The sequence below is a fragment of the Rhodamnia argentea genome, chromosome 2, assembly GCF_020921035.1.
Source record: "Rhodamnia argentea isolate NSW1041297 chromosome 2, ASM2092103v1, whole genome shotgun sequence".
NCBI classification, from domain to species: domain Eukaryota; kingdom Viridiplantae; phylum Streptophyta; class Magnoliopsida; order Myrtales; family Myrtaceae; genus Rhodamnia; species Rhodamnia argentea.
In genome coordinates this window covers 24327008-24341996 of record NC_063151.1, presented here as the reverse complement: position 1 = coordinate 24341996, position 14989 = coordinate 24327008, and the positions used below count along the sequence as shown (strand labels likewise).

Sequence of the window (14989 nt, the reverse complement as noted above, 5' to 3'; positions counted from 1 at the left end):
ACTTCGAGATGCCCTCTGATCGTTCCAAAGGAAGATTTCTTGCTCGTGTTCTCTTGTTGAACTAATGGGAGCAGTGCGTTCACCACCTCAAACATAAATGGTTGAAACTCTTCTCCGCCTGCACCAACTCATTGACACGGTGACTCAGTATCGTTGTGGACAAAAAACAGGACTCTGCTCCGGCGCCAGATACCTCGTCGAAGGACGCTGAGTCATCCCCTGCATCTCAGGGGATGACGGTGATGAAGAGGCTATAAATCTTCCAGAGGCAACACAAAGACAATGCCGGTGGACGCCGAAAATTCCGCACTTGATGAATTATATATGTCAATCTTTATTATCCGGAGGATTTGGTATTCCTGTTTAGCATATCCTATCCCAATTCAAACACAGCTCTACTGTACAAGTACACGATCCTCCCGGGCACCAGAACAACAAGGGCAAGAAGTGTATTGTTAAGCTTCATCTCATGTCAAATCACGCCTAATTATCTTTTGTAAACACAAGGGACCGTTGGTCAAACCACATTAAATAAGCACAGACCATTGGGAATCTCAGCATCTTTTTCTCACCGGATGCCCCGGAAGAGACAGAACAGCTTGCATCTTATTTTGTACATCCAACCAAAATGAAAATGCTAGCCTGAGGCTGGAGCTGGCAATCTTTATCTATGGACACTCTTGATTCTGATGCACAGCCAAAGGGGCAAGTGAACTTTTTCAGCGCAGCCGCCAGAACCATCGACCTGATGATCGATAGAAATCTTCGGTATAGAACTTTTGAATCAGCGCATTTCATCCTCTAGATTGCGGAAACCAGCTGTTAGATCCTCATGTAGCTTCTTGAATTTCGCAACCAGAGCTTCTTCTCCTTCAGCTGGATCCTCAAATTTCTGGGACCTACAATTAGAAGATCCAATGAGTCATCTAAGTTCCCTTTCTCATAAGTGCAATTAGTGTACTTACACCAAACGGTAGAAGAGATCTCCCAGCCGATGCTTGACAAGGCTGTAAGTTATCTTCTGACCATCCATACCAGCAGCTCTCTCCACAGCCTGCATAAGTGATCAAGTCTCAAACTCTCGAAAAGGAATCACCAATCACAATTCACTTAAATTGGATCTAAATAGGTGCATATGAAACTGCAATTCCCACTGAATTTGACATCTCTTTTGACAAAGCTAAGCAGCATATCTAATACTGTGACTTCACAAGTGATTCAACATATACTGAAAACCATCATCAGTAACGTTAAGTTCATAGAAAAAAAGAAAGAAAAAGAAATCAAACTAAATGCAACATGCCTATCCTCCAAAGAGGGAAAAAGAGACGAAACATAAGATTATGAAGCATGCAAACAGCCTGAGAGAGAGAGAGAGAACGCAAAATATTGGAAGAAAAAACTTTACCTGGTTGGCCAAATTATAGAAATGGATGATATTGCGCATCATCCAAACGGACTTGTAAAAGGGGCAATATTTATCATACCTGTCAAATTTCATGGAGAACAATGTTCCTCTCAGAAAAGACCACCAAAGGATGTAATATGAAAGTACGACAGGCAAGCCACACCAACGGTGAGCAATGTAATCTTGTACTTACGGAGTAAAAGCATTTTGAGCAAGATAATCCTCCCTCAAGAGCTTTGCAGTTTCCAGCGTAATTTTATCTGCTTCTGCTAAAGCATCTTTGCCCACGAGCTGCAGTTAAACAGAAAGCCAAATATCCATATCAACAGTTGCTTCAAATGTCAGAGGATATGCTAACCCGGAAAAGTAAACATAATCCATGTGAATATCAGTCAGAGGAGTGGTTGCGGGAACGATACGCTTTGGTTACCGGCAAACACTTCGAAAGGCGGCTCGCTTTCAATACTAGTCCTTACCTTACGATGCCATTTTTCCAATATCATTAAATAGCATGGTCTGGGGCTAAGGTAACTCAAGTGGGAGAGCTGTGCTATGGGTGACCTTAATGCATGGTTCAGAGAGCACTTGTATATGTGATGCAACTGAACGTGTACGAAAAAGCTGTCGTAATAGAGTCGGTGAGAGTTTAAACAAAAATGCGATCATCGAAGAAAAAACATACCTGCACAATTTCGTTCAAATCATCTTCTCTCTGAAGCACCTCACGAGCCTTTGTCCTGATGTTGATAAAATCTGGATCAAAATGCTCGTAGAATGATTCCAATGCCTGCGTAGCAAAAATAAAGGGTCTACGTTGAATATGCTTGAAAATGGTGCTAGTGGTGTATTTTCTCCATTTGAGGACAGCCTAAGGTATTTCACAAAAGAACCTATAAGCCTTGCACACATGTACGCCCAGTTTGGAGCTCACCGATGAATACTTTGAGTAAGAAATGAGCCAATTCACAGAAGGAAAATGTTTTCTCTGGGCAAGTTTCTTATCCAGACCCCAGAAGACCTGAGAATTACAAGAAAAACAAATTATACTAAGGCTATGCTGTTAAGCTTCACTAAGGTTAAAGTAAAGATGTATGTGAATGGAGACTAGAAAGATTTAATGTTCAATACTGCCCAACTTTGCTTTCGTGTGTCACAATGGATAAAATCTGTAGATCGTAGCCTAGGCTGCTTGCCAAGCAAGATAGGTGACTTTACCAATTGACCAAAAAAGTAAACATAAAGCTTCAGAAGTTGAAGAGGTTATAAACCAACACATTCCTATCTCGTGCTGCTTTTCCAAAATATTTAAAGATAATTATTTTCGCATGTTAACACTGATCACTACACGACATCTGCATGGCTCAATGTTCAGAAAAAGTTAAAGATGTACCTGGACAATGCTAAGGGTTGCAGATGTCACGGGATCTGAAAAATCTCCTCCAGGGGGAGAAACGGCACCAACAATAGTGACACTGCCTGTCCGCTCTGGCGCACCCAAACATTTCACCTTCCCAGCTCGTTCATAAAAGGATGCTAAACGCGCCGCTAGATAAGCAGGATACCCGCTATCAGCAGGCATTTCTGCCTGTAGGATTTCAAGAATGAGAATTCCATGCACAAGAGATTTTCGTTTCTGATTTATGTGACAACTAATTATAGAAGTGGCCTTGCTCAACTTATTAACTAAACCTGCTGTGTAAAACACAATTGAATCTAGCACAAAGAGCATGGGATATGGCAAAATGATTTTGCAGAGGCTGTCAGGTACAAACGTATACTGAGAGCAACTTACCAGCCGTCCAGAGATTTCACGAAGCGCTTCTGCCCAACGAGATGTCGAATCTGCCATCATGCTGACGTTGTAGCCCATATCCCTGAAGTATTCGGCAATAGTAATACCTGATGGAAATATCTAAGTCAAACAGTGCTTGCATGTCCTTGTCATGTTTCCAATACATTCTCTTACAAGTGAATGCCCGATGAAGACAATGGGAAAATACATGTTGATTCAACACAAGGTAAAAGTATCCTAGTTATGAATCTGAAATCTGTTCCCATGTCATTCTTTGCCCCCTCACAACTGATCCAAATTGATAAGCTGTCATCCTTTATACTGTAGTATCTAATGGAGATATCAGAACACCAATGCAGGCAAGGACCTCAGACACCTTAAAGCCACATAAGGAAGCAAAATAAACAAGTAGAGGATGTAGATTATACCAGTATAAATTGATGCCTCCCGAGCTGCCACAGGCATATTAGATGTATTGGCTACCAGCGTAGTACGCTTCATGACAGATTCTTCGCGACCATCAGGCAATGTCATTGTTAGTTGAGGAAAATCCATAAGAACCTGAAGTATGGGTCTTAAATATATTATCTTAAGCAGACAATAAGCAAAATTCGAAGTGATCAATCTCAACAAGCACATACCTCTGCCATTTCATTTCCTCGTTCTCCACAACCAACATATACCACAGTATCAGAGTTGGAATACTGCAAAGAAGACAATGTGCATAGTTTCAATTAACTTATATATGGGGATACAAACAAAAACTTCTCTGGGAGTATCAACAATATACGGTGGAAGATGCCTAATCGACCTCGAACTGATGGTAACAAGTACCTTCGAAAGAGCTTGACTAATCACAGTTTTCCCACAGCCAAACGCTCCAGGAATGGCACAAGTTCCACCAAGAACAGAAGGAAAAAGTGCATCAAGCACACGCTATCATGAGATAAAGCTACACTCAGTACAGTTTTACAAACACAAGCAGTCATGAAAGTACTTTGGAGTTAATTTTTGCAGAGTCATTACCTGACCAGTGAGCAATGGAGTATCAGCAGCCAGCTTTGATGCAACTGGTCTAGGTGTACGAACTGGCCAAGTCTGAAAAGGTTTACAGAATATGGCTAAGGACTTAAAAAGTGATCAAGCTCTCAACAAAGGCAGTTGCAAAATGCATCCATGAAACAAAAGTTGAAACCTGTAGCATGGTGAATTGCTTTTTGACACCTTGAAACTCAAGTTCTAGCACTGTATCCTGCAATTGCAAACAGATTAAGAAGTCGCCCCATGATGCGTAAGGATCCTTTTACTTATGAGTTCAACAATCATGAGCTGCCTATAGAGGACGAAAGTCCATCCAGCAGTAATGGACTTCTTTAATTAAGTTATGGCAATGGATTCTTTGTTGGGAAGCAAGTGAAATTTGAAAAACTATCAATTACAAATTGAAATACAAAAACTCGAATCTATGGGATGGCATGGGATTAAATCTTGACTGACGAGATTGCTCATGGTCAATTCCGTGTCATCTTGAAATAGGATATACTTAGAAGTCCAAGGTCACCGCAGATCTTGTTCCATTCAACAATAGAACAGGATAAGAATACAGCAAGGAAAGGTTGATGCATAGAATCCCTTATCAGTGAATTGTTCATCAAATGAGCTTCCTTCTTTACAATCAATTGATATACAAGCATGCCCACAAGTACATATGAAGTTCATCAAAGACCAAGACAATATGACACATTATCTACATCTTTAAAATATTAAACATATGCAACATAAATCCCAAGTGCCTTGGCAATTTCGACACGGAATTTAAGAACTGAAGATTAAAAAACCAGTTATAGCTATAACAACTAGGAGAAGTCTTGACAAGAAGCAGACCAACCTTCAACGAATATTGACCAGGTGGTGCAATGTAAGTGATTTTTCCCATGGAGTCAGGAGGCAGCGCAATATGATGTTGCATTAAACTATTCTCGAAGACAGTCTGCCATAACATCAACCCACATGGAAACTCGATTAAAGCAGAACGAAAAGCAAATAAAAGCAGCCCTAATAAGCTACCAACTTCTGTAAATATACTAAATGAAACTAGCTTACAGCATATAGGTCTCCTGCAGTTAAAAGATCACCTTCACCTGTATCCAACAATTGCAAGTCGATCAATGAATAAACATCCATACCAGGTCAGTCCAATATCACTTGGAATTTAAAATTACCGATCTTTTTAGGCTGAAACTCCCAGAGTATGTCTTTGTCTAATGCAGGAACAGATACACCACGAGGAATATAGACGTCACCAGATATTTTGGCAATAGTTCTCAAGGGTCTCTAAAATTGTGACAGCACGTTTAAGAGCCACGAACCAAAGACTAGTAAGCCACAACTAATAGTAAGGAGTTAGGGTAGACCTGAATGCCGTCGAAAATGTTTCCCAAGATTCCAGGACCCAACTCCACTGACAGAGGCTGTAAATGGACATGACATTGTTATATACTAATCGTCGAGAATATGCACTAAATAAATCAAAGGAAGACAAATGAGACAGCGAATCACCTTATGCGTCCTCAGAACAGGGTCATTGACCATCAATCCAGCTGTTTCTTCATAAACTGAAATTAGATAACACGATTTATCTCCATCAAAAGTGCTCCATACACACAGACACATAAGTGCTCCAGACACGCACAAATGTAACATCTGATGGTAAAGAGCGAGAGAAGGAAGATGAACCTTGGATAGTCGCAGAATCTCCCTCCAGACGAATGATTTCACCAATGAGATTATCATGACCAACGCGAACTAACTCATACATGGCCGCCCCAGCCATGCCATCGGCCACCACCACAGGACCCGATACCTGAGATGCGATAGTTTTTTGAGTATTTATTGAAGGATGCAACTCAAAGCACAAAGCAAGCACAAATCAGGAAGACAGACAAAATTTGCCGCCTTCTTCAATTGGAGCAAATTGGCTGATTCGGTTCTAGGAAAGATCCTTACAACCCCGTTTAATGGGAGATAGAACGAGGCAATATTATCCTTCCTGTGCATCAGACTATCATTACATCTACCTCTCAGTACTATCAACAGACAGTCTTGAATATTCTTCACCCAAAAGCGTGCTCCATCTAAGGTAGGCACTGGATGCAGTCCAAGTGAGCTAGAGCTACTGAATAAGTTAAAAAGTCGACTCCTCACCACCCGATCGGACATGCTAAAAAGATAACTGACCAACACAGAACGCAAGATCACAACACACCGATGAGATCAAGCACGAGTCGTCCTACGTCCCCGCCAACCCAAAACGGATACTTCAAGTGAAGGAACTTCGAACCAGAAGGAATCCCGCAGGGAGTAACCACGAAGGAACAGGGGATGGAAAAGGCCGAACCTTTCGGACATATCCGTACTCGGCCTCCTTTTCGGAGTCCTCGAACGTCGTGAGACGAGATCCGTAGGCGGAAGGCATTCCGGATGACCTCGGTCGCAGAAAACCGGCGGCGGGCGTGAAGCGTCTCCCAATCCGAAGCGACCCAGATGGCCGGGACAGACTGCGATTCAGAGAGAGAGATAGAGAGGGGCAAAAAAGGTGAGTGACTTCAGCGCACGGGAAAGTGCAAGTGAAGTGGAGGAAGCTCGCCCGCTCGCTCGCTTGCTGCAGAGATCGTCGTCGTTATGTTGTGGATGACGACGCGGTGGCATGTGGTTGGAGTCGATGGTCGATTTTCTATTTTAAAGTTTTAACTTTTTGCGAATAATTAGCATCCTCGTCCTTTGTCTGCTTTCCCATTCCTCTTGTCCTCACCACGCACATACAACGACGACCGCTAAAAATCTACCACCCCCGAGAAAAATGTCACAAATTATTTTTGAAGTTTGACTTTATATATATTGCGATCTTTAAAATTTTAATTTATTCAACATAATCTTTAAATTTTAACTTAATATGTAATTTTTAATCCGTTCAACGTAATCTCCGAACTTTTTCTACATGTCCGATGTAGTCCCTAGACTATATGAAAATATTATTCCCCGATCTTAGATTAATGAAAAAACGACATTGAACATGGGGAAAAATCCAAAAAGGGGCCCGAAGTCCTCATGTTTTTTCAAATAAGCAAGGAATGTTGTTTCAAAAAAGCCAAGTCTCATTTTTTCAAATAAGGCCCGTAATTTTTCAAATAAGGCAAATGATCAAAAATTTCAAAAGGCCGATTAAGGTATTTTAGTCTTTCACTTATTTAATTTTTTTTTTTATTATTCTTTTTGTTTTTGTTTTCTCACCCAAAAAAAAAAAAAAAAAAATGGACATCACGGCGGGAGGGGCCCCTCCCTCCAGGGTTTTTTTTTTGAATTTAATCAAAAAAAAAAAAATGAATAAAAAATTAAAATGTGAAATACGGAAAGGCCCTTCGTGAAACATTATGAACACTAAACATCATGTCACTTTGGGCCCTTTTTGAAACATAGTTAACTTTGGGCCCTTAATTGAAAAAACAAGAGGACTTCAGGCCCTTTTTTGGATTTTTCCCTTGAACATGTGCTAAAAATTTAGATATCACATTAACCATTAAATTAAAGTTGATAGACCGCATTGAATAATTAAAATTTTCAAGATCGCATTACATATTTAGCTAAAATTCAAGGACCATTTGTGACAATATCGATAAAGGGGTATTTCTTGTCCACTCTTCATTTATTTTGCTTCTAACTAGAATTTGAGATTGCCCCGTCGAATACAATGTGTTTTGTTCGACAATAAAAGAAAAGACATTAATTTTGACTATTCTTAATTTTTTGAATTAAAAGGTATTGAATTTTTTTTATTTTGCAACTACTCAGGTTGATTATTTCCACGGAAGATTTTCTTTTTTATTACATTTCATCCAATTTCATAGTAATGTTGTGATTATGTGTTAGAGTCCCTAGATCTTATGATAAATAAAAAAGAAGTTAATAATTTTTCTAACCGTTACCAAGCCTCTGTATATTACTCAAATATATAATGTGAGTTAAGAATTCGACTTTCAATTTATTTAAAATCAAATTCGAATTAACGAATAGTCTATACTAGAAGTACATATCAACCCATTTTTCCCCCAAATATTCATGTCCCTCGCCATCTATTCCAAACTACCAAATGCCCTTCGAGAAAGGAAAATGGGAACCCCTGTCCCACGAGCGTGCGCTGCGTTGAAATGCACCGAAGTCCCGCATCGAAGTTTCAGGGACGAGTCAAGTGACTTACAGTTCGGTTTGTCGGCTCCTTTCGATTGGCTCTCTTGGGACCGGTGCTGGTGTCTCGGGTCGGCCGATCTTTGGCTGTGGAATAGCTCGTGTGGTGCCCGGTGAGCTTTAGAATATCGGGTCAGCCTTCCTTCCATAATTGTTCATAAGAATATTACAGCAAATCGAATCCACATATTGTATTGTACCACGCTCAATTGCAACCTGCCATGACCTTATCAAGAAAGCGGCATCGGCTCCCGATTAATTTGTACATAGAAAACTTAACTCCATCTAGTAAAAGGAATCACCCGAATTAGACCGAACATGTTAGTTCTGGATAGTTCCTAGGATCACACAACCCAATTTCCGGTTCCGTATAATTGGAACCGGTGAATTCATAGTCTATTTTTGGGTCAATCCGATTTTTTTTTTCTTACAATTTTGAAAAAACCATGTCCCACTATGAAAGAAGCCTAATCGCCATCGTTCTCCACACACGTCATGCTCGCGCCCATTCGCTCACTTTTTTTTGACAAACCTCAGCGATGCAAGCGCTCGAACAGCCTCTCAACTGTACGAGGAATTACTTGGTTGATCTGCTCAAGCCCTCCGTCAATAGTGATTTACTTAAATTCCGATTTGGTCGTCGTCGAAGACATCTTCAAAGCTGTGGCCAACCAGCTTGGGCTTGAGGACAATCGGCGAGTCGAAGTACTACCGCGCGAACTTCACCAAGTACTTCACCGAGGGATCCTAGTCGTACTCGTGTCTCGCTGGTCGGACGCTGTGCTACTTCAGCACGGGGTTGATGGTGATAGACCTGACCAAGTGAAGGTGCGTGGGATCAAATGGTGGATGGAGATCCAGAAGCGGGACCGTATCTATGAAGCTCGGCTCGTTGCCGTCGTTCATCTTGGTGTTCGCTGAGCATGTGGCTCCAAGCATCGGTGGAATCATTAGGAGCTAGGTAGTGGCAACGTCAGGGACAACTTTTAGGAGCAACGCTCGATTTCATCGGACCACCCGATAACCGAATCAGTCGGTCCAATTTTAAGGCCAGGTGGTCCAATTCCTATTTCTTAGGTGAAAGTCGGACCACTTGAGAACCGATCACTCTTAACATAAACCACCTTAACGCCACTTTTACGAATCAATTGTATCGCTCATTGGCGTCGCTCCACTCGCAATGGCACATGAATTCGAGGGAACTCGATCCATTATGTCACGGAACTTTCGGTCCGTGACATTAGGCTGTACAAAATTCTCGATCCATTCTACCTAGTACGAGTAAAATGTTCCCCGATGAACGCACTTTACGCCTCAGTGCTGTATTGTCTTTAATTCAGTTAGTGAGCTGTGAGCTTCAAAATTTAATCTCTTCCATCGCGCAAAAAAATGTGTGGAGGAGAGGAGACTAGAGATAAGAGTGTAGGCCCCCCCCTTTTGATGCCAAAAGCCAGGCGAACATCGCAAAGATTCCTCGGCCCACAGACCAGCCATGAAAACATCCTACGCAACTCCGCGCGTGCTAAAGTACGGGGAGACACGACGCGCCCGACCAGCCACAGCTGTAACCTCCGCGGAGATTGACCCTCGGTCGGCCTTCTCTCCCCCCGCGCTTGACCCGGAGCTGAAACCAACGACAACGCTCCCTTGCGCTCGCGGGCCAACGTCTCCATCTTCTCCCTCCTCTTCTTCAGGTGGGTCACCGTTTCGTTTGCAGTGCAGTCATTTCGGTGCTGCTCTTTTCATGGGAGTTCTCGGTTATGAATTCGGGGATCGCCTGTCGCATTTTCTTCTCGTTCTTGATTGTCTCGTGGGAAGCAGAGTTTGCCCCGATTGAGCTCGACCCTGGTCCTTTTTCATGTCTTTCGTTGCCTTTGCTTTTCCTTTTTCGTCGGAAGCAATCTCTAGATGACAGGATTGGAGACACCGATGTTTGTGGACTTTGGGATTGGTTCATTTCTCGTACGATCATGCGACGCGAAGCTTGGTTTATCTTTCGACCGTGCCCCATTTTTTTTTTGTTTGTCATTTGTTTTCGGTATTGTTGGAGTCAGCTGAAACTGTTGGCCTGTTCCTTAATAGTACCGCATGGCAAAGTGGAGTGGATTGGCAGACTGGTTCTTTTCCCCATCAATTACTGAGGATCAGACTGCTTTGATCATCTTTTGCAAATTTTTTCCTTGCTCTTGCCTTCAAAATGGTTGGGCTGTCTGTGTATTCCACTATCCTGGAATTGCATGCCTTTGTTGGCGCTAGTGGGATTGCATTTCTTGCTGGAATTTCTTTCCCCAGACTCCATCAACTCCATCTCTTCAAGTAACAGATGCCCATTCCCATCTCTTTACACGATTCTTCTTTTGTGGCAGCTCATCCTCTCTCTGTTCACTCATCATTTGTTTGTTCCTCAATCCCTCAGCAGATCATTAGGTGCTGAAGTAAGTCTCTTGGATTAGATGCCTTAGATAATAACTTCACAAAGTGACCCTGCGACTATCCTTTGAATTATTTCCTTCTCTTCATATTTGATCCCTATTTAGCCTTCCTTTCATCAATACAAATTGACACGTACACAGCCCATGTGGAAAATCATCTTTTCCATCCTTTGTCCCAGCATTGTTGATAACTTTTCTCGAAACTCCCTGCTGATCAGTCATCTTTTTCTCTTGTTCAATTTGTCTGAATAGTACTAGGAAGTCACTTATGGACTTTTCTGATTTTGGTCCCTCCAAATCTTATTTCAGAATATCAATGACAAATGGCAGTGATGATGATGCTTTAGTCTCAGGGGATAACTTTATTGGGAAGCTTCCTGACCATCTCTTGATAGAAATTTTCGTCCGGGTCCCTGTCATAGAGTGGGCACAGATATCTTGTGTTAGAAAGCATTGGGCAAACCTATTCCGCGGGGAATGCTTGTGGCGAGCTGCTCTTGTGAAGTCCTATCCTTCGGCTAGCCAAGCAAAACGGTGGCCAGGTCCAATCCCACGAGGGTTGAGCAGACGGTAAAGTTTCATTCTCTGTTTTGATGTTATTTCCTAGTATACACACGTGTGCACACACATACACGACAATATGTGTGTGTGTGTGTCCAAATACCCCAAATGAGGAGTAGAACAGAATATGTGATTTCCATGACATTTGCAATTCTTGTTGAAACATGCATGACAATTTGCAGGAGTCTAACTTTACGCGAACACGTACTCAAAGTATTATTAAATAGACTATTCTTTGTAGCACCTCTCGCCCTTTTATTGGCCACACACTTATGGCTGTCTCCTTGTGGATATGTATGCACCTTTTTAAACAGCTTTATATCACTTATCCTCTCAGTTAATGCATCCCATCACCTCTGACTTCAATGAAATGTCTTTTTAGTTACATAGTTGGTGTGCTAGCTATATTTCATGGTTCACATTGTACTTTACAAGATGCACTCTGATGAGAAAATAGGCTACCTCTGTAAGCTTGTCCAGCCGTGTGATATGATTGGGGTGTTAAAGCAGACTCCTCTAGCAAATTTTGTGAATCCTGAATGTTCGTCTTAGTTTAGCTGTTTTTGAAGAGAAATTTCAATTTGCCAGCATAGTCATGTTTTGACATACTGCCCAATGATCTCAGGAGATTTGCGGCTTTGTATATTAGTAAACAGATTTTTTCTATTGATGGAGATATGGATGAAATAGTGGGCCATGCTTATCTATTTTTGAAAGAGCAGCTTGAACTTTCAACAATGCCACCTCCTTCCGGTGTTCTTCATGGAACAATGATTGGTATGGGATTTTTTTACTCCAGGTCCTCTTTCTGGTTAGGCTAATGTGGTTCAGGTTTGCTATTGGATTACATAAGATGAGCCCTTCCAGTTACATCGATCATCTTTGACAATATATTTGATGCTAGTATTCTACGAAGTTTGACGGTACACGAAAACTTACTATCTATAAAAAAAGGGACTAATAGAGCATGGCTTATGTGCTGAATACCAAGTTTGGCGCCCTATCTAGAAAAAGGATAGTGGCATGTGCATGAGACACATCTGTTGCTGTAAGTGATATTTCTATCTCATTCTTTCTGGTAAGCTCCTAACCTTGAAAGTTGCCCTGTTGGCAGATCAGTTCATAGCTTGTGGAAAGTCAAGAGACGTGGCAAATGAGCTTGCTTCACAGATTTGGATTGCTGTTCTTGACAATTTAGAGGAAAATGAGCACACCTTTCTCTTGCTAAAACGTCTCGCCCAAGAAGCTGATGTGAGTTACTGCTGGATCACTATTCTTTTGCCCCATAATGCGCGTTCTCTTTTCCATAAATGTCGATGGGGCATGTATACATATGTTTCTCTTTTCTTGTTGAGTCAGGGGTTATAGGGCAGGGTAGGTCGCCCATGGCATTTGCGGAGGCTGTGTAGAGTTTATGGGAGGGAAGTTTTGATTGCAGTTGGCATGTACGTAAATATTTTGACTGATATTTATTGGCATCTATTGGTAAATAATTCAAGGTTAAGATATCTTCGGACTCTGTGATAGCTTTCTCTGGTTGCTTAACCCTTGTCAATTATGCATGACTCTGAACTGCTTTCACTTGAAGAAGCATGCCGATATCCTGAGGGCTTCTTGCCATGTCGTATGAAATGATCTGCTTTATGTAACATTGATGATGAGTAACATGGTGTCTAATGTGATTTACTTCAAAGTGAAATTGGTAGTAGCATTCCATTCTGGCAATGCATTGAAAGCGAAGAAGATTTTGGTATTTTCTACTCCCAAGTGCTTCATGAGTACCTGAACTGTGATCATAGTATCTTACATTGAATAATGGTGAATTACTTCCTGTTGTGAACACAACTTCTCTCGAAACTGGGGAATCTTATTATTCTCAAAGCGGTCTTTCTGACGAGGAACGGCGTGGTAATGCTTATGAAATGTGGCATGTGGATTTCCTTGTGCACACTTGAACTCATCCAATGCTGGCCGCAGGTATTTCTCCCATACCCTTATTCGAGATCAGTCAAGGTCCAGTGGAGAGTGTTCGAGAAGCTGTTCACCGATTTCCGCGACTGCTTCAATCACGTGGACTACTACGACATATTGTCGTGCGCCAAGAATAGGTTCCAACCGATCCCATCAGCTTGGCTAGGTTATTAGCCATACTTACTGACACTTGATGTACAGAGCTAAAGGCTCATACCGGTTCTTGCTATCTAAGGTGTAGTTATGCATGTGTAACTGTAGCATATTACATATTCTTTGGGAGCCAAACGAAAGAGCTCTTAGAATCTGCAAGTGGCAGATTGATTTGAGGTATACTCATCTCTGCACAAGTGTGTGCATTAATAGAAGCCAAAGTTGGATGGTGAGAGAGCTCTGGTCAGATTCGGCCCTAAATCCTTCCTCAATGCTTGTTCAGAAATCTGGAAGTGGCAGGTTGATTTGACTCTTTTTTTTTTGTTTCGTTTTCATGAGGGATGTCAATGAGATTCTAAACGGCGGTTGACGCCCGGCTAGTCATCGCTCGTCCGTTGGTGCAGCAGTTATCCTGTCCCTTCGTTCCCGGATCATCGAGGAACAAGTTCTAGGCATGATCGATGAGGGTGCCAAGTCTATTGGCGGGGTTCTGGTAAAGGATTTGTAGACCCGTCCATGGTTAAGAGGTCAAATGTTCTACCAAAGCGGATTCTCAGACGCGAGCGAGCCGAATTGTGCGATTGGTTGTCCAAGAAGAGAACTGCTCGCCTATACTCGACCATTTCACCTTTCAGGCCGACCCGACCCGACTTCGAGCTCGATGGGTAGTCAGGATGAGACCACCTCCATGTGCAAATGCGATGATTCGAATTCAGGCACCGGAGTGGTTAATTCGGCTTTTTATATTGCATTAGCTCGTTCGAGCGAAGGAAGTAGAAACTAACAATAAAATCAAATCATTTACCTACAATTCTACATTGCTCTGCCGAGGCTTCGCTTGTCCGGTATTGAAGGCGACATGTCGGCTACTTCCTTCAATATCAGCCGTTGATTTTGAGGAAGAGAGGACGATGAGCCGCACCTGAGGAGAGTTGACTTAGGCAAGCTGGGGACCCAATGGCGGTGGAGCTGTTTCCTTTTAAGCTTAATTGGTACGTACGTCTTCATTGCTTCCTACGCCAATTTGATTTAATTAAATCCTATTATCATGCAACCATGATCAAACTAATTTGATGCTTTGTTTGGGCTGGTAATTTAATTACTCAATAAGTCAATACTTTTGCTTTTTTTTTTTGTTTCCTTTCTTTTTTTATAATTTGTTTGGAATTTGATTCGAAGTTATCTTCGTCCCCAACCAAACCCATCTGCGAATTGCACTAGGTCTCTCGCCTAGCGGCAATTGCGTAATATAAAGTCTCAATGGATTACTCGACACGAGTCGAATAAAAAAAAAACCAATTGATTTGGTTCACAAGCTATTTCAACTGAATGTCGAGATAATTATCCAAAATATTCTAAACTTATCATCCAACAACCAATTCAGTCATATACTTTTCAAATTGGCCAATCTTGTCCTAAAATTTTTTACGA

The 14989-nt window shown here is 41.8% G+C and overlaps 2 protein-coding genes across 4 annotated transcripts; one reads left to right on the top strand and one right to left on the bottom strand.

Annotated features, from left to right (window-relative positions):
• Nucleotides 1-457: 457 nt before the first annotated feature.
• On the bottom strand, nt 458-6892 carry LOC115752664 (V-type proton ATPase catalytic subunit A-like). The gene is made up of 20 exons (XM_030690937.2): nt 6598-6892; nt 5937-6063; nt 5760-5815; nt 5615-5671; nt 5423-5534; nt 5304-5341; nt 5089-5190; nt 4396-4452; nt 4227-4298; nt 4035-4136; nt 3842-3904; nt 3629-3761; nt 3201-3307; nt 2799-2993; nt 2340-2426; nt 2091-2195; nt 1602-1699; nt 1409-1487; nt 966-1054; nt 458-899 (listed from the first exon to the last, which is right to left on the bottom strand). Exons 1-20 carry the CDS (start codon nt 6673-6675, stop codon nt 785-787), a joined length of 1872 nt encoding a protein of 623 aa, XP_030546797.1. The 5' UTR covers nt 6676-6892; the 3' UTR covers nt 458-784.
• A 3112-nt stretch (nt 6893-10004) lies between these two features.
• LOC115752675 lies at nt 10005-13738 on the top strand. Of its 3 annotated transcripts, XM_048275031.1 has the most exons (6): nt 10005-10069; nt 10113-10135; nt 11183-11443; nt 12060-12211; nt 12537-12685; nt 13412-13738. In XM_048275031.1, the coding sequence occupies exons 3-6, from the start codon at nt 11190-11192 to the stop codon at nt 13577-13579; spliced, it is 723 nt and encodes a 240-aa protein (XP_048130988.1). In that variant the 5' UTR covers nt 10005-10069; nt 10113-10135; nt 11183-11189; the 3' UTR covers nt 13580-13738. The 3 variants fall into 3 exon arrangements, with proteins under 3 accessions (XP_048130988.1, XP_030546824.2, XP_048130989.1); XM_030690964.2 differs by having other exon boundaries at nt 10007-10135; nt 12549-12685; XM_048275032.1 differs by lacking the exons at nt 10005-10069; nt 10113-10135 and adding an exon at nt 10173-10428.
• The last annotated feature ends 1251 nt before the right edge of the window (nt 13739-14989 follow it).

Excerpts from the sequence above, each read along its gene's own strand:
- LOC115752664 (XM_030690937.2), bottom strand. The coding sequence starts at position 6,675 with ATGCCTTCCGCCTACGGATCTCGTCTCACGACGTTCGAGGACTCCGAA. Across the intron at positions 5,672-5,759 it reads CTGTTCTGAGGACGCATAAG|CCTCTGTCAGTGGAGTTGGG; the intron begins GTGATTCGCTGT and ends GTCCATTTACAG. Across the intron at positions 2,994-3,200 it reads GTGAAATCTCTGGACGGCTG|GCAGAAATGCCTGCTGATAG; the intron begins GTAAGTTGCTCT and ends GAAATCCTACAG.
- LOC115752675 (XM_048275031.1), top strand. The coding sequence starts at position 11,190 with ATGACAAATGGCAGTGATGATGATGCTTTAGTCTCAGGGGATAACTTT. Across the intron at positions 11,444-12,059 it reads CCACGAGGGTTGAGCAGACG|GAGATTTGCGGCTTTGTATA; the intron begins GTAAAGTTTCAT and ends CAATGATCTCAG. Across the intron at positions 12,686-13,411 it reads GTCTCGCCCAAGAAGCTGAT|GTATTTCTCCCATACCCTTA; the intron begins GTGAGTTACTGC and ends TGCTGGCCGCAG.